Genomic DNA, 26,157 nt, shown 5'->3' with positions numbered 1-26,157 from the left:
TTCTGCCGGTAGAGCAGGACATGCTTACTATTTTCTTTGTTTGTTTGTTGTTTAACGCCGCACTCAGCAATATTCCAGCTATATGACGGCGGTCTGTAAAATAATCGAGTCTGGACCAGACAATCCAGTGATTTACATCATGAGCATCGATCCACGCAATTGGGATCGATGACGTGTATCAACCAAGTCAGCGAGCCTGACCACCCGATCCCGTTAGTCGCCTTTTACGACAAGCATAGTCGCCTTTTACGGCACGAACACCTGGAGTCATTACTAGTTTTCAGTGGTCCATTCATATAATTTTCACAGCTTTTTTGGCATTTACAACAAATTGTAATCTGTTTCGCCCGATACTCTGGACTTGTTATTCTCTTGCACTGACAATTATTATCTAATGTACCTCTATGGTAAACCAAGAGGCGATAAATTTCCTCCGTTAACCAAACACAATGTCTCTTTCTGACTTCACCATCAACTACATCGCTCAACGTTTAACCTGGGATCTGCCTCTCTTTTGTCAACTAAGAACAAGGTTTTTTTCCTTGGCGAGCCGTAAACACAATATATCTCCAAGGTAGGGTGAGGTGAGCTGAAATGGGGTTTAACGTCGCGTTCAAGTTTATTGCACTTATATAACGCCGTGCATGTGTGTGTGGCTGCTTGTACTAGTCCGGACTGATGCCGATTTATAGTGCTAGCTCACTGAGATACCATGCCGCAGTTTAACATGAATACCCCACTCAGACACAGTATACTGACTACGAGCCGACCAGTCCTTGTTTAAGCCTCTTAATGCCGAGCGCCAGACAGGGTAACAACAAGCATCATCTTTTAACGTCTTTTGGTATGACGCGGCCGGGGATCAAACCCCGGACCTTCCGCTCTCCGGGCGGACGTCTACCACTAGACCACGGAAGCGGTATATCTCCAAGATAAACATGACAGATTCAACATATCTTAAAGCCGCCTCTTCACCTTTACAAAATAACCTCAAGATAATTGGTCTGGTGGTAGAGCGTCATACCAAAAGACGTTAAAAGATGGTACTTGTTAATTGTTACTCAGTCTGGCGCTCAGCATTAAGGGGTTAAAAGAAGGACTGGTCGGCTCGGAGTGAGTGAGTGAGTGAGTATGGTTTTACGCCGCTTTTAGCAATATTCCAGCAATATCACGGCGGGGGACACCAGAAATGGGCTTCACACATTGTACCCATGTCGGGAATCGAACCCGGGTCTTCGGCGTGACGAGCGAACGCTTTAACCACTAGGCTACCCGACCGCCCCTGGTCGGCTCGGAGTCAGTATACAGTGTCTGAGTCGGGTAGTCATGTTAAACTGCGTTATGGAATATCAGTGGGCTAGCACTATCAAATCGACATCGGGCGGGACTAGTACAATCAGACAGACAGACACAGACAGACAGACAGACAGACACACACACACACACACACACACACACACACACACACACAGTGCGCAGGATACCATGAAATGTTTATCTGGTACGCGGGTGCCAATATTTCATAAGTGATATCTGTCCATAGTTTGTGAAAATGCGTTCTCTCTTCATTCTCGGTCGTTAACACATAACCAGTATCGTCATTTGAGTCCCGATAACGTACACGTGTTTATGTGAACATTGGTGATGTGTCATAGATATGTACACTACTGCTCACAAATACTTTCCTCTTATTGCGAATTTTTCGCGATTTTTTTTCGTTTGTGTGTATAGTTTAATACCGCATTTAGCAATGTTTAACTGATTTGACGGCGGTCTGTAAATAATCGAGTCTGGAGAAGACAATACCCAGTGACTGACATTATGAGCATCGATGAGATTTTTCTTCGATACAATTACGTACCGCATTATTTCAGCAAACGTATTCAAATTAATTCAGCAAACGTACTGCATTATTTCCACAAACGTACCACACTCATTCCGCAAGCGTACCAAAGTAATTCCGTAAATGTGCCGCAAGTACATTTCCGGAACTGCCCCGCGATAAAAAGGTAAGTACCGTATTCGACGTCATATGCGCCTCGCTATAATAGGCGCCCACGGCGATATTTGCTGATATACTGGCTAGTGAACAATCCCAATTTGCACCCCTTCCAATTGATCAATGTACAAAGACTTATTTATTCGCATATAATATGCACCCGTGTATTATATGCACCCTTATATTAAATTCTTGAAAAATATATCAGTCGTATATAAACATTTCAGGCTGTCAGCATAAACCAAGAAATTTATCTTTCAACTCCAAAATTCACCAAAATTATATTCCAATAAGTGCCCCCTATTTCTAATTTTGTGAGCGCCCTGGGCGCTTATTACGTCGAATACGGTAGTTATGTGCATTAGTGTAGATACTCAATGTATGTATCGTGCACGGCGTGTTCGGGAAAGCAGTGTGGTATCACATCACCTATACACAAATTAATATCCATCATAAGTCTGTATATAGTCTCCTGAATAATACATATTATATTAGTCTAATCTTTACGTTCCGTTAGTTCTCGGATATTTTCCATTATCATGTTAAGTGTTCCTGCAGTAAACATATGTATCGGAGCCGGAATGGTTATGGAACAGTGGGAATGGGGAATTCCGGTTTAGAATCCCCAGCAACCTATGCTTGCCGTTAGAGTCGACTTACTGGATGAAACCCGTGAAGATCCGGGGTAGAATAGGTCTTCAGCAACCCATTCTTGCCGTAAAAGGCGACTATCCTTGTCGTAAGAGGCGACTAACGGGATCGGGTGGTCAGGCTCGGTGGCTTGGATGATGCATGTAATCGGTCCCAATTGCGTGGATCGATGCTCATGATGTCAATCACTGGATTGTCTGGTCTGGTTATTTACAGACCGCCGTCTTATAGCTGGACTATTGCTGAGTGCGGCGTTAAACAACAAACCAAACCAAAACCAAAACTTACTGGGTGAGGCTGTCACTTGGTTGATTGCGTGTCTTCGTCCCGGGGCGTGGCTCATAACATCAATCACTGGACTGTCTGGTCCAGATTCGATTATTTACAGGCGTCGGTCATACAGAAGATATTTTTCTGAGTGTGATCTCAAACAACACATACAAAGGGATATTTAAAAATGGCTCAGTTTTCAGGTAGGTTCGCTCAGCTCCTTTGAACCCATAGAATGAGTGAGTGAATGGTGTTTAACGCCGTATTCGTTTACAGCAATTCACTTCGATCATTTAACAATTGGAGTTTAGAAAGGACAAGCATTGGGTGGTGATACTACAATCCACGATTCACTTCGATCTATTAACAATTGGCGTCTGTTAAGGTTTGTTTGTTTGTTTGTTGTTTTACGCCGCATCCAGCAATATTCCAGCTATATGACGGCGGTCTGTAAATAATCGAGTCTGGACCAGACAATCCAGTGATTGATATCATGAGCATCGATCCACGCAATTGGGATCGATGACCTGCATCAACCAAGTCAGCGAGCCTGACCACCTGATCCCGTTAGTCGCCTTTACGACAAGCATAGGCGCCTTTTACGGCAACCATGGGTTGCTGAAGACCTATTCTATCCCGGATCTTCACGGGACTTTTTACAAATATTGGGTGTCGACGTCATTAGTGACATACAATCAGCGAGTCACACAGTTTTATGTCCACACAGTGAGTGAGTGAGTAAGTTAGGTTTTAGGCTGGGACTGGTCCTGACAAACCGACATGTAACTGAGATTTTGTTTGTTTGCGACGGACTCTATATTCCACATTTATGACGGCAATCTGTAAATATTTGACCAGACAACCCAGTGATTAATATTATGAGCATCGATCTACGCATTTGGGATACGATGACATGCATCACACACGTGTTCGAGCTGGACAACCTGATTCCGTCAGCTTCTTCTTACAGAAAGCATTCGTTGTTGAAGACCATTTCTAACCCGGATCTTCGCGAGGTGCATGCATGAATGAGGATAAATTTACAACTTGGGGATGTCATTATCAAACAAAATCCGGCTGCTGCTTCTTTCATGCTCGGTTGCAGAATTCCTATATTTCAAACACCATGATGCTTAAATGGAATTAAAGGCACATCTACGCTTTGTTGCAAACATGCGTCTTGAAAAAGGCGGCCCTCGTGAGAAGAAACACATTATGCCACTTGATTATGTTAAGGTATGACAAGAACCCTTAGGGCCTGCTTAAACTGTATAATTTAAGAAATAATAAGAAGGTTCAGAAGTGTTATGATCATCTTCAGATGTGCTAATATGAAAGAAAATCGGTTTTGCTCGTTTCAACACTTGCATTGACAACGCCCATAGGTTATGTGCCAAAGTAAATCTGAATTTGGCACTTTTCAAAAAAGCATTCTTTTAATACTTGATTACGAGCAAGTCTTTGACCAAAACTTATTTTCAAACATATTAATGATCAAACATTGGTGACAGTAATTATGTTGAGTCAAGGAGTCGTTCTATTTTTTAAACCGGTTTTTTTTCACTCATTGTAGTGTTTGGCAATGTACTTTATTTTCAATGACAAACTATCAAAGTTTTCATATTGGACATTTCAAGAGTCCCAAATGTAGGCCAGATGGTGGGACACTCCTCTTTAGTAAGTTGAGTGAGTGAGTGAGTGAGTATGGTTTTACGCCGCTTTTAGCAATATTCCAGCAATATCACGGCGGGGGACACCAGAAATGGGCTTCCCACATTGTACCCATGTCGGGAATCGAACCCGGGTCTTCGGCGTGACGAGCGAACGCTTTAACCTCTAGGCTACCCGACCGCCCCTTATAGTTGAGAGTGAAGTCTTCTGGTCAGTAGGTTACCCTACACTTGACGTCGTGGTGAGGGTTTAACGCTGCTTTGAACATAATTTAAGTAATATCACTGCGTGTCAGCTTGAAGTGGGAAGAAAGCCGGGACAAGACCTATGTCGTCGACATTGATGCAGACAAACCAAGGATCAAATTTGGCGATTTTTGAATTCGAACCGGAAACAACTTATTTGTATTTCTTTACCAAATATATTCTGGAATTGTACCTGAAACTTCATTTTGTTTAAACATTATGAAAAACCCAATTATTATCATGAAGATTGCTACTAATCTCCAAAGTTCAAAAGTCCAAAATATAAATGCGAAATTCTTGTACCGTTGAATCTAACATCCGGGTTCCAAAGCCGCAATACGTGTCTTGCCAATCGAGGCACGTGCATCACTTGCACAAGGAATTTCCCAGCACAATCTGCGGCTAGGGCGTTACTCTTGAAAAGGAACATATCTTTGTGGGAGCAAGGATACCTTCAACCAGAATGTCTGAAGTGACTGGTAAATTGGCATTCTATTCCTCTTTCTGAAAATAAGTGGATAGAGGGCGGAGAGCTGAACCATGGCCTGTTCTGAATGTTTGCAAAGAAGAAAAATAGTGTTCGTTTTTTAAGCCATTGCTATTTCATACCAATTGCGATTTGAATCAACCCATTTCGTTGGCACTAAGAATGCAGGGAGAGTTGACATGGGATAATAAACTGGATTTTAGAAACGTGAGTACAAGTGGTTCAATGGCCCGGTAATTTGGCATATCGTTGAGTATCAGTTTTATTATGGAGTGTGAGTGAGTGAGTTGGGTTTAACGCTGCTTTTAACAGTATTCCAGTTATATCACGGCGTGTCAGCTTAATGTGGGAGGAAAGCCCGAAGTGATGCAGGTCTCAGACGTTTACCACTTCGGTGAAAGCCTCTAGCACGGGTATGGTGCTGACAAACCTAGAAACATAATCGGGGCGAACCGGGATTCAAACCCACAATCATAGGTTTCTGCCTTTCTGGCGTGCCCAAGGGACGCAACTCTGCACAGCGAATCGCGGCGCCTTAGACGACAGGGCCTCCCGTGGCCACCTTTTATGATGGAGACAAAATTGAAGCAAATGTAATACAGATCGTAAATGTTTATAACTTTGGTGATATCCACGACCACGTATGGTGCTGACAGACGGAGGATTCGAACCCACAACCAGCAGATCCTGGCAGCAAGGGGACGCAACTCTGTACAACGAAATTTAGCACCTCGGTAGGGCTTTTGGTATTCATATTTCAAATCACTGGGCTTAGCGCAATGTTATATTCTATTAGTAACATAGATAAAAAGGAAGTTTTCTTCTAAACCCAACTGAAATAAAAGTACATGATAAAACCAGACTCCAGACATGAATTCAATGCTCTGTGTCAACAAAGTTTACTCCGGCTAACAGGATCTATTGTTGCTGATATGTCGTTGACAACGCTGTATTTACATCAAATGCAAACAGAAGATATGGACCGACAGGTCTGGATGATAACAAAAAGCATACAAAAATCTTAAGACACTTAACAGCCTCACAACAGTTATTTTACCCCCGTTCCGACACCTAAATGCATTCCCGTCAATACAAGTGATCGTACGACAAGGCGTGCTTGGTTTTCATGTCTAAAAGCCGATGGTTTTGGCAGCTATGGGCGATTTTATACGCCTACGGATGTGACGTCTGAAAGGTAAAATGAACTTGAAGCGTCGGCGTTCGTAGCCGACGACCGCGTCTCATTTCGCTTTTTGTATAGTCCCTGATAGGTCTGAGTTTTATGAGATAAGGTTTAGACAGATTGTCATATATATTCAATGTAATTCTGTGTGTTTCTCACTGACACCGAGTACCAGAATCTGTCCGTGACAAGATTCACGTCATTATTCCGAGTCAACCCGTGAAGGTCAAGGTTCAACCCATGCTTGCCGAAAGAGGTGACTATGCTTGTCGTAAGAGGAGACTAACGGGATCGGGTGGACCGGCTCGCTGACTTGGTTGATGCATGTCATCGTATCCCAATTGCATAGATTGATTTTCGTGATGTAAATCACTGGATTGTCTGGTCCAAACTCGATTATTTACAGACCTCCATCATATACCGGCAACATTGCTGAGTACGACGTCAAACAACAAACAAACAAACACTGTTCCCAGTCGACAGGTCCGGTACCCCATGCTTGCTCTCCGAGTCTATTAAACGAGAATAGTGCCCTTGTATTATGGCTTATCGCTGGGTTGTTTACTTCACGAAATCACGCTTCCAAATCTGATAAGTGTCAAGTATCAGGATGTTTAGGTATGCTACATCCTATTAGAGGATATTTGTGGTGCATTCTTGTGTTGCGAATTTTTCCTTGTTTTAAAGTCGAGTTTTTCGGTGTTTTCGTGACATTGAGCGAAAACAAACCAGCTACATCTACACATCGTTTTCTGGTTCGATATAAGGACTACATCCCATGTGTAGATATTTTCAACAATAATCACCCAAAGAAAGAGTGAGTGAGTGAGTGAGTTGGGTTTAACGCCGCTTTTAACAGTATTACAGTTATATCACGGCGTGTCAGCTTAATGTGGGAGGAAAGCCCGAAATGATGCAGGTCTCGGACGTTTACCACTTTGGTGAAACCCACGAGCACGGGTATGGTGCTGACAAACCTAGAAACATAATCGGGGCGAACCGGTATTCGAACCCACAATCATAGGTTTCTGGCGTGCCCAAGGGACGCAATTCTGCACAGCGAATCGCGGCGCCTTAGACGACTGGGCCACCCGTGCATATGGTGCCAATATACTTGTTATCCCCCGCCGTGATATTGCTGGAAAATTGCATAGAGCGGGGTCAAGCCCGACTTACTTTATATCTCTTCAAAATGTCACCACGACTGAACATCTCTTCATACAAAGGCCGACACGCCCTCCCCTTATTGGCTGTTAATAGCGCGATCCCGTTGTTATTTTATGTTAACTTTCGCTCTTTATCGGGATATCGGTATTCGTCATAGAAAAGGCCTCCTCGGGCGGATCACTTAAGTATGGGGTTAGACGGATACGAGTGTATGTATTACCTACTAATAGCGCTTCTTTACGCATGCCTGACTCCAGTGTGAAAGTCATGCGTGACCGTTTATTGTCCTCTGGTGTAAATAATCGTCATGTCTTCTTCAGCTGTCACATTTACTCATTCGGAATATTAGACTCGTGTGTATGTAAAGAATTATCTCTATTTAATCATCATAGATGGGAATGGATAATAGCCGATGTTGAATTTATTTTATTTTCAAAAAGTATATATACGAGTACATGTTGTTTACGAATCAGCTGCGGTATATGTGTGCGTGCGTATGCGTGGGTGTGGACGCGTGTGTATATTTTCGTGCGTACCTGCATTCGTGAGCGTGGGTGGTACACCACAAATGTTTCATCTTTTGTACATATTGGATTCATAACCAACTATGACGTCACCATCATCCGTTCCCTACAGAGACGTCACCATCATCCTTCTCCCACCATGACGTCACCAAACATCAGCCCACCCACCATCACCTCACCAACCATCAACTCACCCGACATCACCTCAATCACCATCTCCTCACCCACCATTACCTCACAAACCAACACCTCAACCGACATCACCTCACCAACCTTCAACCCACCTACCATAATCTCACCCACCATCACCTCAATCACCATCACCTCACCAACCTTCAACTCACCCACCATCACTTCACCAACCATCACCTCACCAACCTTCAACTCACCCACCATCACTTCACCAACCATCACCTCAATCACTATCACCTAACCCACATCACCTCACAAACCTTCAACTCACCCACCATCACTTCACCAGCCATTACCTCACCCGACATCACCTCAATCACCATCACCTCACCCACCATCACCTCGCCAACCATCACCTCAACCGACATCACCTTACCAACCTTCAACCAACCTACCATCACCTCACCCACCATCACCTCAATCACCATCACCTCACCCAACATCGCCTCAATCACCATCACCTCACCCACCATCACGTCAATCACCATCACCTCACCCGACATCGCCTCAATCACCATCATCTCACCTGACATCACCTCACCAACCTTCAACTCACCCGACATCACCTCACCCGACATCACATCACTAGCCATCACCTCACCAACCATCACCTCACCCGACATCACCTCACCAACCTTCAACTCACCCGACATCACCTCACCCACCATCACCTCACCAGCAATCACCTCACCAACCTTCAACTCACCCGCCATCACCTCAATCACATCACCTCACCAACCATCACCTCACCCGACATCACCTCACCAACCTTCAACTCACCCACCATCACCTCACCAACCATCACCTCACCCGACATCACCTCACCAACCTTCATCTCACCCGACATCACCTCAATCACCATCACCTCACCCGACATCACCTTATCAACCTTTAACTCACCCACCATCACCTCAATCACCATCACCTCACCCACCAACACCTCAATCATCATCATTTCACCCACCATCACCTCACCCACCATCACCTCAATCACCATCACCTCACACACCATCACCTCACCAAGTCACCCACCAACACCTCACCAACTATCACCTCATTCACCATCACCTCACCCACCAGCACCTCACCAACTCACCCACCAACACTTCAATCACCATCACCTCACCAACCATCACCTAAATCACCATCACCTCGCCCACCAAAACCTCACCCACCATCATCTCGTCCACATCACCTCACCTACCATCACTCAAATCACCATCACCTCACCCACCAACACCTCAACAAACATACCGCCACCAACATAGCTCAACATCACCAAATGTCACCTGACTAACAACTCACAAAACACAACCATCACATCACCGTACGTCACCATCGCCCAACTTCAGCCACATCCAACATCACCTTGGGCGGTGGGGTTGTCTGGTGGTTAAAGCGTTCGCTCGTCACATCAAAGACCCGGGTTCGATTCCCCAATGAGCACAATGTGTGAAACCCATTTCTGGTGTCTGGTTTGTGTTGGAATATTGCTAAAAGCGGCCTAAACCATACTCACTCACTCACTCACTCACTCACTCACTCCACCATCACCTTACCCACCATCACCCACCAATCACCGTAATGCATACGGAATAACTTGCAAGACATTAGGATCACAGATGATTACCAAGATAAGCAGTGTATACCGTAAGGACCTTATCAATGTATGGTTTGACTTTATCATACAATCTCCCTTTTAACTATTTCATATATATTATCAGAGCAAATCTAAAAGAGTTTCACAGTCCTCCTATAAAATACGTATAAACAACACGTGTGAGAAAAATAATAATTTTGCTAAATGTGGATACGAACTTTTGCGCGATATTGAAGACAAAGACAGGTAGAGTATTAATTCTATCCCTCTTAGTTGCTCGAGCGTGGCTAAGCTGCAATGGTTACAGTGTCCATCTGGCGAGATATGCAAACTTGGATATCGCACAAAGTGCAAAGTTCCATAAGCATATCAAAAGCAGTTCGCTTCAACAAACATCACCTCATCCACCAACCCCTCACCGAACATACTATCACGAAATATCACCATCAACTGACCAAACATAACCAACCATATCCACCATCAACAGACCAAACATATTCCCATCAACCATCAACTGACCAAACATCATATCACCCACCATCAACTGACAAAACATCATATCACCCACCATCAACTGACCAAACATCATATTATCCACCATCAACTGACCAAACATCATCTCATCCACCATCAACTGACCAAACATCATATCATCCACCATCACCTGACCAAACATCATATCATCCACCATCAACTGACCAAACATGATCTCACCAACCATCAACTGACCAAACATCATATCATCCACCATCAACTGACCAAACATCATATCATCCACCATTAACTGACCAAACATCATATCATCCACCATCACCTGACCAAACATCATATCATCCACCATCAACTGACCAAACATAATCTCACCAACCATCAACTGACCAAACATCATATCATCCACCATCAACTGACCAAACATCATCTCATCCACCATCAACTGACCAAACATCATATCATCCACCATTAACTGACCAAACATCATCTCATCCACCATCAACTGACCAAACATCATATCATCCACCATCAACTGACCAAACATCATATCATCCACCATCAACTGACCAAACATGATCTCACCAACCATCAACTTACCAAACATCATATCATCCCCCATCAACTGACCAAACATCATCTCACCCACCATCAACTGACCAAACATCATCTCATCCACCATCAACTGACCAAACATCATATCATCCACCATCAACTGACCAAACATCATATCATCCACCATCGCCTGACCAAACATCATATCATCCACCATCAACTGACCAAACATGATCTCACCAACCATCAACTGACCAAACATCATATCATCCACCATCAACTGACCAAACATCATCTCATCCACCATCAACTGACCAAACATCATATCATCAACCATCAACTGACCAAACATCATATCGTCCACCATTAACTGACCAAACATCATCTCATCCACCATCAACTGACCAAACATCATCTCATCCACCATCAACTGACCAAACATCATCTCACCAACCATCAACTGACCAAACATCATATCATCCACCATCAACTGACCAAACTTCATATCATCCACCATCAACTGACCAAACATCATATCATCCACCATCAACTGACCAAACATCATCTCATCCACCATCAACTGACCAAACATCATCTCATCCACCATCAACTGACCAAACATCATCTCACCAACCATCAACTGACCAAACATTATCTCATCCACCATCAACTGACCAAACATTATCTCATTCAGCATCAACTGACCAAACATCATATCATCCACCATCAACTGACCAAACATCATATCATCCACCATCAACTGACCAAACATCATCTCATCCACCATCAACTGACCAAACATCATCTCACCAACCATCAACTGACCAAACATTATCTCATCCACCATCAACTGACCAAACATCATCTCATTCACCATCAACTGACCAAACATCATCTCATTCACCATCAACTGACCAAACATCATATCATCCACCATCAACTGACCAAACATCATCTCACCAACCATCAACTGACCAAACATCATCTCACCAACCATCAACTGACCAAACATAACCTCATCCACCATCAACTGACCAAACATAATCTCACCAACCATCAACTGACCAAACATTATCTCATCCACCATCAACTGACCAAACATTATCTCATTCACCATCAACTGACCAAACATCATCTCATTCACCATCAACTGACCAAACATCATATCATCCACCATCAACTGACCAAACATCATGTCATCCACCATCAACTGACCAAACATCATCTCACCAACCATCAACTTACCAAACATCATCTCATCCACCATCAACTGACCAACCATATTTCAATCCACCATCAACTGACCAAACATCATCTCATTCACCATCAACTGACCAAACATCATCTCATCCACCATCAACTGATCAAACATCATCTCATCCACCATCAACTGACCAAACATCATCTCACCAACCATCAACTGACCAAACATCATCTCATCCACCATCAACTGATCAAACATCATCTCACCAACCATCAACTGACCAAACATCATCTCACCAACCATCAACTGACCAAACATCATATCATCCACCATCAACTGACCAAACATCACCTCATCCACCATCAACTGACCAAACATCTTCCCATCCACTATCAACTGACCAAACATCTTCGCATCCACCATCAACTGACCAAACATGATCTTACCCACCTTCAACTGACCAAACATCTTCCCATCCACCATCAACTGACCAAACATCTTCCCATCTACCATCAACTGACCCACCATCAACTGACCAAACATAACCTCATCCACCATCAACTGACCAAACATAGCCTCATCCACCATCAACTGACCAAACATAACCTCATCCACCATTAACTGACCAAACATCATCTCACCAACCATCAACTGACCAAACATCATCTCATCCACCATCAACTGACCAAACATGATCTTACCCACCATCAACTGACCAAACATCATCTCACCAACCATCAACTGACCAAACATCATCTCACCAACCATCAACTGACCAAACATCATCTCATCCACCATCAACTGACCAAACATGATCTTACCCACCATCAACTGACCAAACATCATCTCATCCGCCATCAACAGACCAAACATAACCTCATTCACCATAAACTGACCAAACATCATATCCCCCACCATCAACTGACCAAACATTAACTCACCCACCATCACCTCACCATCCATCACCTCACCTACCATCACCCACCACCACCCTCCACTATCCATCCATCGCCCAGTCTCGATAATCACCCTTTTCTAATAAAAGACAATACCCTATAACACTACCCATTCTTTGCCCTATCAAAGATTGCCTTTGCTTTGATGAATACACAATTTATGTACGTGTGTATATGTCACCAGGCGGTGTGATATATACGCCGAGTGACCTATTTCTGTCTGTCAATCAAGCTGGCTGTCAAACAAAGCACCACTTGGAGTCGGACAATTTGGACCTGTTTGTCACAATTACTTCACTCCATGCCCATAACGAATCAATGGCCAACAAATACACTGTAATTCCAATCTACATCCACACGGTTGAGTTATATAGGGAGCAGTGACAATTGATGAAATCAGCTGATCGCTATGGGCCATGTACATGATTGTGAAATATACAACTGCAGTGGGATTGACACGAGAAACCCATTTCTGATCGACACATATACGCTTTGTTGTATCGCTTGGAACGATCACCAGATGCATTCAACCGAATCCTTATAACACTTACAATTTTTTAACTCCAGAATAACTGTTTCATCTAAAACGATGCGGCTGTTTCATAACACGGGGTATGAAGCATGACTATATCCTGCGGTTAATGCAGTGTGGACGAATCACGTAATGTGGGAACAGCTTGCCTTATCAAAGGATGTGTTAAGTTCTTTATAATAACCAACAATGTACGGGGAAGGTTGTGAAGGGTATGTGTGTTTATATCTGTGTGTATGGGTGTGTGACCGTGTTTCTGCATGTGTGTGTACCTCTGTGTGAACCTGTGTGGTGTGTGTGTGTGTACGTGTGTCTGTCCGTCGGTGTGTGTCTTTATGTGTGTGGTGTGTGTGTGTGTCGGTATGTCTTTCTGTGTGTAGTGGCTGTGTGTCGTGTGTGTGTACGTGTGTCTGTCCGTCGGTGTGTGTCTTCCTGTGTGTGGTGTGTATGTGTCGGTATGTCTTTCTGTGTGTCGTGTGTGTGTGTCTTTCTGTGTGTGGTGTGTGTGTGTCGGTATGTCTTTCTGTGTGTAGTGGCTGTGTGTCGTGTGTGTGTACGTGTGTCTGTCCGTCGGTGTGTGTCTTCCTGTGTGTGGTGTGTATGTGTCGGTATGTCTTTCTGTGTGTCGTGTGTGTGTGTCTTTCTGTGTGTGGTGTGTGTGTGTCGGTATGTCTCTTTGTGTGTAGTGGCTGTGTGTCGTGTGTGTGTACGTGTGTCTGTCCGTCGGTGTGTGTCTTTCTGTGTGTGGTGTGTGTGTGTCGGTATGTCTTTCTGTGTGTAGTGGCTGTGTGTCGTGTGTGTTTTTTTTTTCCCAATGTGTCGTGTCTGTGTCTTTCTCTGTCTTTCTGTTGTTGGAGTGGTTGCATTTCTTGGCTTTGCTGTATTCGCAACAAATTGTATACTTATGCCTATTTAAACACCATAATTTTTGGTTATTTTTAAAACAGTCGAAATATGTCTTTGTTCATACTTTAACAAACCCAGGGAGTTGTTAACATTATGAGTTAGTTTTAGTGTTCTAATGCTTTCCTCTTAAATTGGGTAACTTCACGTCCAATGTCAAATCCTGGGAGTTGTTGTTAACATTATGAATAGCTTTAGTGTTCTAATGCTTTCCTCTTAAATTAGGTAACTTCACGTCCAATGTCAAACAGAACGATAGAGACAAACACCAACAAACGCAAATTCGACCTGGAGAAAATGCCATTAATTTTCCGAATGACTACGGTAGCCGAGGTTTTCCGAGTGCTTGCGGCCCGGGACAAATGGTATCGTTGTTGACAGGCGACCTGTCTCCGGAGCATGTAATCCAAGCTAATTGGCCGACAGTAGCCACGTCGTGGACAGCTCGCTACACTTGAGGTAAGCCGTTATGTGTTGTTTACGGGGTCAGTTATGAGTATTACCGAGATTTCCAATTGAATACTTTGAAATAGCCACTTGCCGCGTTTGGGACGTTTCGAAATGTTCAACCCGGAAACGCGGTAGCGAAAGTTCGGTAGTGAGACAAGTTTGCACTGCACATGTGCTCGAGAATAGACTTCGTCTGGTGAAGAATAATAGAAGGTGTGTTTTGTTCGTGATACAGTGCCGGTTGACGATATGGCGTTGCCTCGGCTAGATTCAAGCACTGCTCGCAGACACGTGTGAAAACATCAGACATGGCTGAACAAGTATTGGGATCGCATCTGTCAAAGAGGGTGTTACGTCGTGTTACGCTGTCGTGAGGGATTGGTGATGACAAGAGATAATTGTTGTGTGATTATCATGATGGGGATTATCTCACTGTTTGAAACTGTTGTTACACTGTTGTTACACCGTTGTTACACCGTTGTTACACTGTTAAACAACAGTGGGTAAATTGTTACACAATGTCTGACAAATATTTTAATATAAATATCTGAGTCACGGTGCAAAGAAAATCTCTCTCTCTCTCTCTCTCTCTCTCTCTCTCATAATTAATACTACATTCACACTGCATTTACCAACATTTCCAATCAAATCTTCCCAGACAAATAGTGATTAATGTTTCGTCAATGGTTAGACGGGGACTTTTCTAACCGAGAATTCCTTGTATATATTTATTTATGGATATTTAACCCCGATATCTACAGGATATGGAAGAGGGGCACACAAAAACATGACAAGTAGAGTGTGACCGGCATGACAAAACAACCTAAGTTTTGGGAAGGTCAAGAAAAAGATGGACATTCATTTTCCTGTTGAATATGATTAATATTTATAAGTTTCACTGTAACACACTATCGAAGCATGAAATGGAGACAGGGCTCTGGGCTGTACTGCTTCACAAGCTATGTTTTACTTTCTCAGTGTTGGTTTAATGTGTTTTATATGTGAAAAGGATCAAAATAAGATGTAAGAACTTGGTCAACCTTCATCTTCAGGCCACAATAAATATCTACATGAATTTGATTTTCTTACAAAGTGTTCTAAAATATAAGTAGGTATTTTATTTCATATTAATCATATAAAGTTCAAGGCATCTTTAAACATGAAAATGTCAAAGGATGTGATTTGCCTGAAGCATATATTTCCAGTAGGACTATTTATATAGTGCATTACATCAAGTAAAGAAAGACTTTTTAAGGCAACACGCAAAGTGATTTGACCATTTTCTTCATCAAATGGTACCCTGAAAATCTTGGTTAGAATTGGCCTTTAGCAACCACTCCTTGTTGTAAGAGGCAGCTAACGGGATCGGGTGGTCAGGCTCGCTGACTTGGTTGATGCATGTCATCGTATCTCAATTGCATAGATTGATGCTCGTGATGTCAATCACTGGATTGTCTGGTCCAGACTTGGTATTGAGGCAGGTGGGGATGAAAATGTTAGATGGATATTGGAATGGAGTTCGTCTGTCCGTCCATCCTTCCGTCCATCCGCTTCTCAATAGGGAGAAATTTTCTCAAAAGCTATTCAAGTTAGAGGAATGAAATGTTACACACTGATGTTACTGGTCACGACCTCAAATGAGTTCAAAAATTGGTGTAGCACATTCATATTTCACAGAGTTATGGCCCTTGTTCCATGCTTTTCAACTTAGTGCATACTTTGTGAAATGGGGACAAGTGTTTTTGTTTTGTTTTTTGTTTGTTTGTTTTTTTGACACTTTTTATTCCTTTCAAAGGGTTGTACAAGAATGAAAGTTTGCATGCTTATCTTGGAGACACTTGTCAAGACTGAGTTCGAAATTTGGTTCTGTCAAATACTTTTCTGTCCCAGCCTCGATTATTTAAAGACCATCGTCATATGGCTGGAATATTGCTGAGTGCGGCATTAAACAACAAACAAACAAACAAAACAAACAAACTCAATGCATCAAATATGGGAGAGTATGTTTATGGACACTATTTTGAGAGTGGATCATATTGCTTATTTATAATTGTAATGCTAAATATATATGCAACTTATAATTAATTGTTTTTGGTCTGGAATAATCTAAATCATCCACACTCAGATTATATTTTTTGAACAGCTATTTAAAGGAGGGTTGATTGTTGTATAGACTGACAACAAATATAGTAAGGTAGTGATTTGTCAGGGTGGAATTTTTTTGAGAGATCTTAAGTGCATGAATGGAAAAATTACGAGATAGTATTAAATTACATTGGTGATTTTGTTTTAAAATGAGGGTTGGGGCATGAGGTGTTAAAACGTCAAGTTTTTTATACCATATTCAACGGTATAAGCGCCCAGGGCGCTCTCAAAATTAGAAATAGGGGGCTCTTATTAAAATATTATTTTGGTGAAAGTTGAAAGATAAATTTCGTGTTCATGTACGACAGATATATTTTTCAAGAATTTAATTGCCCATAATTAAGGTTGCATATAACACACGAGTGCGTATCATACGCAAATAAATAAGTCTTGTGAACATTGATCAATCGGAAGGGGTGCTAATTGGGATTGTTCACTAGCCAATATATTCGCAAATATCGCTGTGGGTGCTTATTAGAGGGGGGCGCTTATTATGTCAATTAAGATATATATATGCTAGTTGTAAGAGACAACTAAATTGATCAGGTCGTCAGGTTCGGTAACTTGACTCATTGATTACAGGTCATTGTATCCCAAAAGCCCCGCAAAGATCCGGGTCAGAATTGGTCTTCAGCAACCCATGCTTGTTATAGGAAGTGAGCAACGGGATCGGGTGGACAGGCTCAATGACTTGGTTGATTCATGTCACCGTATCCCTATTTTGAGATCAATCCCCTGATTTGCTTGACTCTAAAATCCTAGATAAATTCCTACTATCCTAAGTTAATGCTGTGTCTGAGCTTGTCTTGGTGTTGTATGACAGCGGTCTGTAAGAAATTGAGTCTAGACCAGAAAATCCGGTGATTGACATCATGAGCATCACTAGATTGTATGGTCCACACTCTACATCTCAAAAGATGGGGAGACGAACTCGATGCCATGGTGATCACAGCTGTTGGTTCCCCTGTCTACAATAATGAACCTGTGAGTTAATTAATCATGTTGATGGTGCTACAGTTTTATGGAGGGGCAATTTATGGTCTCCTCCATCATCATCATCATCATCATCATCATCATCACATGGTCTCCATTAAATCATCATCATCATCATCATCATCATCATCATTGTATGGTCTTCATCATCATCATCGTATGGTCTTCATCATCATCATCATCATCACATATGGTCTCCATTATCTCATCATCATCATCATCATCATACCAATACCAATACCAATACCATTACCATTGTCAAATTCCTCGCCAGATATTCTTATAGTGCTACAACATTATTACCCTGGTGATACCAGTGAATCAGTGTGCTCTCAAATTTCATTCTCATCTCCCTGGGGAGTATACAACCCAAGCTGCCTGTGAGGTGCTTGAAGGTTAAATGTCATAGTAGCTTCTCATCCTACAATGTTCCCAGTGACTACTGGGTTAACACTTGCCTAAGGAGACAACACATGTAGCGTGTGCTTCGCTGTGGAGCAAGACCCAAGCCCTAGAAACTCGATATCAGAAATCGACCTTTCCGAACATGTTGCCAAATCTTCTTTGACAAGCCTTTTCTTGGAACATAGTTGTCAAGAAAGTTTGTTTGAACTCTCAGAATCAATGAGATAATTACAGTTAAGTGTGTTTGGCCACAAATGGTCAATTGTGATTGTCTATTTAGAGTGAGCGCAGATCACTGATTAGGTTTAAGTAAAAGGGATGTAACTCCAATCACATGACCTTAATTAAAAGTGTTTTATCGTCTAAGGCGCCGTGATTCGCTGTGCAGAGTTGCGTCCCTTGGGCACGCCAGAAACCTATGATTGTGGGTTCGAATCCCGGTTCGCCCCAATTATGTTTCTAGGTTTGTCAGCACCATACCCATGCTCGTGGGTTTCACCGAAGTGGTAAACATTTAAAACCTGCATCACTTTCGGGCTTTCCTCCAAAATTAAGCTGACACGCCGCAATGTACCTGGAACACAGTTCAAACCAGAAAACATATTACACAAACCAAATATACAGTTGTTCTCAAAATAGATATGGATGCGGGTGGCCCAGTTATCAAAGGCGCCACAATTCACTGTGCTGAATTGTCCCTTTGGTATGATGTTTCTAGTTTTGTTAGCACTAGGGCTGGGACGGGTAACTCGGGTACTCGGGTCGGGTGGGTCCTGAGTAGGACCTGGGTACCCAACCCGGACCCGTGGTTAGTGACGTGATATATTGTTTAATGACAAAAACTGACAATAGCTCAGTGGTTACACTACAAGTCGCTAATGTTCGCATTTCTTTCGGACGATGCACGCATTCCTTCTTACTTGTATATGTTTGAGTAAAGATAAAGCTTCAAAACCAATGCTTGCCGTAAAAGGCGACTATGCTTGTCGTAAGAGGCGACTAACAGGATCGGGTGGTTAGGCTCGCTGACTTGGTTGATGCATGTAATTGTATCCCAATTGTGTAGATTGATGCTCGTGATGTGAATCACTGGATTGTCTGATCCAGACTCGATTATTTACAGACCGCCATGATATAGCTGGAATATTGCTGAGTGCGGCGTTAAACAACAAACCAACAAACCAATCCCACATTAAGCTCACACACCATGAAGAAGTTGGAATACTGTTCAAAGCAGTGTTTAATCCCACTCACTCACTCACTCACTCGGGGCGGTCGGGTAGCCTAGTGGTTAAAAGCGTTCGCTCGTCACACTGAAGACCCGGGTTCGATTCCCGACATGGGTACAATGTGTGAAGCCTATTTCTGGTGCCCCCCGCCGTGATATTACTGAAATATTGCTAAGGCGGCATAAAACCTCACTCACTCACTCACTCTCACTCACTCACTCACTCACTCACTCACTCACTCACTCACTCACTCACTCACTCAAAACCCACAAAGTAATATAAAAGATAATATGCCATCAATCAACTTGTATCTGTAATAACTGTAAAGAATAAATAATAATTGACATGAAGGAGATGTTTCGAAATATGAATTAAACGAAAATTATCATGTGTCAATTGAGATATGTTACAACAAGCACTTGGTATCATTTACATGCATTTTGCTGTCTAGATGTGTGGAACTCGTGATTCACACATATTGACACAACACTCTCAGACTGATAATGACAACAACATTGATAGCATGTGTCAAGTGGGTTGTATCGCTCTAAGGGTTGTTTTCAATCAGTACAGAGATGATATGTCAAGTTAATGGTGTTCTACCCTGTGCAAGTGGGTTGTATCACTCTAAGTGTAGTTTTCAATCAGTACAGAGATGATATGTCAAGTTAATGGTGTTCTACCCTGTGCAAGTGGGTTGTATCGCTCTAAGTGTTGTTTTCAATCAGTATAGAAATGATATGTCAAGTTAATGGTGTCCTACCCTGTGAGATTCTGGTGGAGTGAGTGAGTATGGTTTAACGCCGCTTTTAGCAATATTCCAGCAATATCACGGCGGGGGACACCAGAAATGGGCTTCACACATTGTACCCATGTCGGGAATCGAACCCAGGTCTTCGGCGTGACGAGTGAACGCTTTAACCACTAGGCTACCTGACCGCCCCTGATTCTGGTGGAACTGTCATAGTGACTGATTTGGGACAACCATTTTCTGAGTGAACATTTAATTCCTTAGGCTAATAACCCCGTAGCCATGGTATTTATATGTCTGGAATCACTTACTGTAAATCTTGAAGTTAACACGAGCGTGAATTCAATGCGAAAAATACAAGTATTCTTTGTTCGCATTAATGAAACTTCGCATTTATGTCTCGAAAATGACTGTCAACAAAAAGATGCACTGCACACTTTGGATAAGGGAAATACCAACTTGAATATAAACCGAACATGGTTTATTGAGCAGCAGTTGTAACAAGTATATAACAATGTCATTCAAAGAATAGGAATTACACAATGGGCATCCGGTGAGTTATCACTTCTATGGTCAAGAGTTCCACCCACTCGTGTCAAACTAGGCATCATTGACCACTCCAGCAGTCCAGACAGACGTCACCCACGCAACACTTCGTGAAAGGCCAACACAACTCAACACGCACAGATAGGTGCCATCACACTCCTCTTGTCATCCGCCTCCAAGTTTGTGGACACCTTTTCCGCATACCAATCAGTGAACAGTTACACCTGATGAAGGAGTAAGCATATAGTCCGAAACGTTGTGTTCCTCATGATAAGGAAGTTGACATCCATAAATTCTGTTCGTTTCGTTGTTGTTGGTTCAATAATTTTATTGTCTTCCTTAAAACTTCCTTATTGCAGTCAACAGAAACAACATATAAACTGTGTGTTGTTTTTAGGAAAACACTTTATTGTTTTTACGGAAGTGCTCTACTCAGTGTTAATAAGCTGTGCTATTTGCTGTTTGATTGGATTAAGGTAAGGTTGGATTAAGCTAAGGATATGTGTCTTTCCACCGGGGATGGGATGGGGGAATCGCATTGATATTGAGTCGTATTTTTGGCTGGGTGAGTGAGTGAGTGAGTTGGGTTTAACGCTGCTTTTAACAGTATTCCAGTTATATCATGGCATGACAGCTTTTTGTTGGAGGAAAGCCCAAAGTGATGCAGGTCTCAGACTTTTACCACTTCGGTGAAACCTACGAGAACAGGTTTGGTGCTGACAAACCTAGAAACATAATCGGGGCGAACCAGGATTCGAACCCACAATCATAGGTTTCTGGCATGCCCATGGGACACAACTCTGCACAGCGAATCGCGGCGCCTTAGACGACTGGGCCACCCGTGTCCCCTTTTGGCTGGGGGTTAGCAGTTGTATTAATTTGGAGACAAATTAATTTCAAGATTTACAGTAATTGCCATTACTTTAAGAAGGTACATGAAGCGCTGTGTCAGGTCAGAACATGGTGGTGGTGGTTGTTGTGTTGTTGTGTTGTTGCCCTGGAGAACCTACCCTAACCCTAACCCTAGTTAGATAAGGGTGAGACTTCTCTCCCATTCTCATCTCTTGACCAAGGCTATATCCAAGGTCACCTGACACATATTGTTTGTTTGTTGGTTAATGCCGCACTCAGCAATATTCCAGCTATATGATGGTGGTCTGTAAATAATCGAGGCTGGACAAGACAATCCAGTCATTGATATCATGAGCATCGATCCACGCAATTGGGATACGATGACATGCATCAACCAAGTCAGCGAGTCATCAATGCACATGTCAATCACTGGATCGTCTGGTCCAGACTTGACTGTTTACAGACTGCCTTCATATTGTTTGAATATTGCTGAGTGCAGGTGGAAAAACAACTAACAAACAAAATCCCTAATTTTCAAAAGGAGAACACTTATATTGATTTTTTGGCCGTATATTTCAAGAATGTCAGCGCCATCAAGCTAAACAAATAGAATATCCTCCAAAGAACTGACATGTTCGGAACAGGTGTTTACACTTACTGAAGCTGAAAGGGAAGAGGAAGGGAGGAGCCCTGTCCGGAGCTGGGAGGGAAAGCTGGTTTTGTAAAGTTGACTTTAAAGTTTAGAAAAATCTTGTTTAACAAAGTGTTGGAATGTAAAAAGTCTGCTACTTTACATACATGAATAACTGACCCCTGTAAGGGAAACTAGGTATAATGTGACATTGATTATTTCAAGTGATGTCAGGAAAACAATTGTTGACAACATCTGTTTATTGGGAAACTGATCGGTCGAGCGTATCGCTGGTGATTGTGTTAACTGCATTTTGTAAGCTGGATGACCTATAAGGCCGAAGGGGCATGTTGCAGATGTGACTTGTGAGCTGAAATATGAGCTTTATTTTGAATTAAGCACCTGCAAATCTCATATGCATGAATAAAGGTTTTAAACTCTGAGTCTTGCTGAGTGTTGATATATTTGATATCAAAAGCCAAGAGGGTGAGATTTTATTTATCATTCTGCATCATTCTTCCAACTTTTTCAGTTTGTAGACAGTAAAGCCCCCGTTACACTATCAAAAACTTTGATAAAAAACTTGGTCAAAGTCCATTTTGACCAAGTTTTTGATAGTGTAACAAAGTTGTTGACAGGACTTTGATGGAATAGAAACCGATCCTATTTCTTCTAAAACTTTGATCAAAGTTTGACAACGTTGATTTAATTTAGCCAATTGCAAGGAACATTTACCCCCTTTCAACCGGAAGTGCAGTGAGTCAAGTCAAAATGAGTACAAAATGGTAAACTTTTTTGGACAGACGAGATATTGGAAGAATTAATTAATTTGTTTCAACAACGAGCAGCCACTGCAGTGTTTTATTGTACGATTAACAATGACCACGAGTCGTTTATTTCTTAAATATCAGGGTTGGGAATTCCTTTAATTTTAGTGCTGATGCCACAGTTAAAATTGTAATGGCACAGTAAAGAGGTTTCTGAGAGGCACACTTAGAAATATAATTTTAACAATATCCTCTGACAATGTCTATTATATGAAGCCAGCAATAAATAGACTTTCGCACAAATGAACTTGACGAACACTTGGATTGAAAAAACAACTTAACAAACACATGAAAATGATGAACATGTGATTGCTCTAGGGGCACACTTAATGCACAGTATGATCCACAAATTAAACAGGAAGATGTAAACTATACAACTTACAACTGTTTGTTGACCCGTGACGATCTGGGGTGGAATATTTCTTCAGGACACATGTTTATCGTAAAAGGTGACTTTGCTTGTCTTAAGAGGCAACTAACGGGATCGGGTGGTCAGGCTCACTGACTTGGTTGATGTAGGTCATCAATCCCAATTGCATGGATCGATGCTCATGATGTGAATCACTGGATTGTCTGATCCAGACTCGATTATTTACAGACTGCCGTCATATAGCTGGAATATTGCTGAGTGCGGCGTTACCCAACAAGCAAACAAACAAAAAGATCGAGTGGTCAGGCTCGCTGACTTGGTTGATACACGTCATTGATCCCAATTGCGTATAACAATGTTCATTATGTCAATCACTGGATTGTCTGGCCCAGACTCATTATTTATAGACCACCGTCATATAGCTGGAATATTGCTGAGTGTGGCGTTAAACAACAAACAAACAAAACAAAAACCTATCGTCCCCTGACGTGATATTAAGAAAAATGTACAACTTTATGGATAACAACTTATTGCATATAGCGACATTTTGATGTAGATTTACACCGTTATCAAACTGGAGGGATATTGCTAAAAGCGGTGTAAAACTCACTCACTCACTCACTCACTCACTCACTCACTCACCCTCCCACCCACCCACTCACTCACTCACTCACTCACTCACTCACTCACTCACTCACTCATTCCTGGTGACATTCACCGAAGATGGATCAAAAGTATGACTTCAATTCCAATGTGCGCACTGAAACATCGTTGTGAATACCCTGTGGTACTCTTACAAACAACAGCATTTCTATGCCCGGAGTGTATTATAAGTATAACTTACATGCTTATTCCAATGATCTGTCCAGAGAGCGGAAGGTCGGTGGTTCCATCCCATGGTCGTGATCTATCAAAAGATGGTACTTGTTGTTAACCTGCCTGGCGATTGGCAATAAGGGGATAACACAAGGTGTCATCTCATCGGTATGAGTGGGGCATCCATACTAAACTGTGGCATGGTATCTAAGTGGGCTAGCACTATGGAACTGACAGTATGGACTAGTACAAGCAGCCACACAAACATGCATGTGAAATCTAGAACGTGTCATTGAACCCATTTCACTGATCTGATTAACGGGGTAGGTTTGGTTTGGCGCCAGAGCATTTATGAAATGAACATCCCTATAGTAATGGCAACATTCAACAAAGTTCATTTAAATCCACCAAACTTTCCTGGAATATTTGGCTCTTTAAAATGATTGAGACTGAGATTAATAGCATTGATATTTCTCATAAACCAATGTTGATCACATGAAGGCAGACATTTGCAGGATCTGCGCAGCTTAATGATCAATGTTCTGGGTTTAAGTCAAGTTTGCAGATCATGTAAAGAAAAAGAGTGATGATTGGCTTTAAAAATAATGTAATTTGCTACATGTTTGCAAAGTAAATGGTGCCTTGAAACAAGGTTGTTTATCTGTAGTAAACCCCAGTTTTAGGAGCAATGAACGTGTCAGTTTGATGTCTGATTTTACGTTGATGCAGGATTTCAAAGAGTTCTATGCGTGATATGAACATTTTCTTTTCAAACAATTCCACATCAATATTCAAGGGTTTAGTTTATATCGAGATAATCTTTGTGTTGAGGTTTTGATCACATATTGTCATGAAACGAAGATGATGTTATCCGAAGCATGTTATTGATGCCTGACAAATGTTTTTATTCTTCTGATAGACAGTGATGTGTGGTGCTATTCCAAGGGCCTGTCTGGCCTCCTCACCCTTAAACACACAGTGCAGTGTGTCCCTTAGCCAGCATACAGATGTTCCACAGTATTCACCAGCATGCACGTTATAAACCATGCTCACCAGGATGCACAAGCTACATACCGTATTCACCAGCATGCATGTGCTACGTACCGAATTCACCTGTATGCATGTTATAAACCATATTAATTAGCATGCACGTGCTACATACAGTATTCACCAGATGCATGTGCTACATACCATATTCACCAGATGCATGTGCTACATACCATATTCACCAGATGCATGTGCTACATACCATATTCACCAGATGCATGTGCTACATACCATATTCACCAGATGCATGTGCTACATACCATATTCACCAGATGCATGTGCTACATACCGTATTCACCAGATGCATGTGCTACATACAGTATTCACCAGATGCATGTGCTACATACCGTATTCACTAGCATGCACAAGCTACATACCGAATTCACCTGCATGCATGTTATAAACCATATTAATTAGCATGCACGTGCTACATACAGTATTCACCAGATGCATGTGCTACATACCAT

General features: G+C 42.2%; 2 protein-coding genes across 3 annotated transcripts in view; both read left to right on the top strand.

Moving 5' to 3' along the window:
* Nucleotides 1–11,690: 11,690 nt before the first annotated feature.
* LOC125374623 (global transcription regulator sge1-like) lies at nucleotides 11,691–12,727 on the top strand (the record flags this gene model as incomplete). The annotated part of the gene is made up of 2 exons (XM_048385604.1): nucleotides 11,691–11,832; nucleotides 12,508–12,727. Coding segments are annotated over 2 exons (312 nt in total), but the record flags the coding sequence as incomplete, so codon positions are not given.
* Nucleotides 12,728–14,987: 2,260 nt separating this feature from the next.
* The window catches only part of LOC124130871 (RYamide receptor-like), a 258,818-nt gene continuing 247,648 nt past the window's right edge, over nucleotides 14,988–26,157 (top strand). For both annotated transcript variants that reach the window (XM_048388449.1, XM_046493911.2), the window contains exon 1: nucleotides 14,988–15,087. The gene's annotated coding sequence lies outside the window, so the exon portion shown is untranslated. The remainder of the gene's footprint in view (nucleotides 15,088–26,157) is intronic.

This window comes from Haliotis rufescens, unplaced genomic scaffold, assembly GCF_023055435.1.
Source record: "Haliotis rufescens isolate VD_foot unplaced genomic scaffold, xgHalRufe1.0.p SCAF_10, whole genome shotgun sequence".
NCBI lineage: Eukaryota > Metazoa > Mollusca > Gastropoda > Lepetellida > Haliotidae > Haliotis > Haliotis rufescens.
The sequence above is the reverse complement of the archived record's forward strand: the minus strand, read 5'-3'. Positions and strand labels throughout refer to the sequence as shown.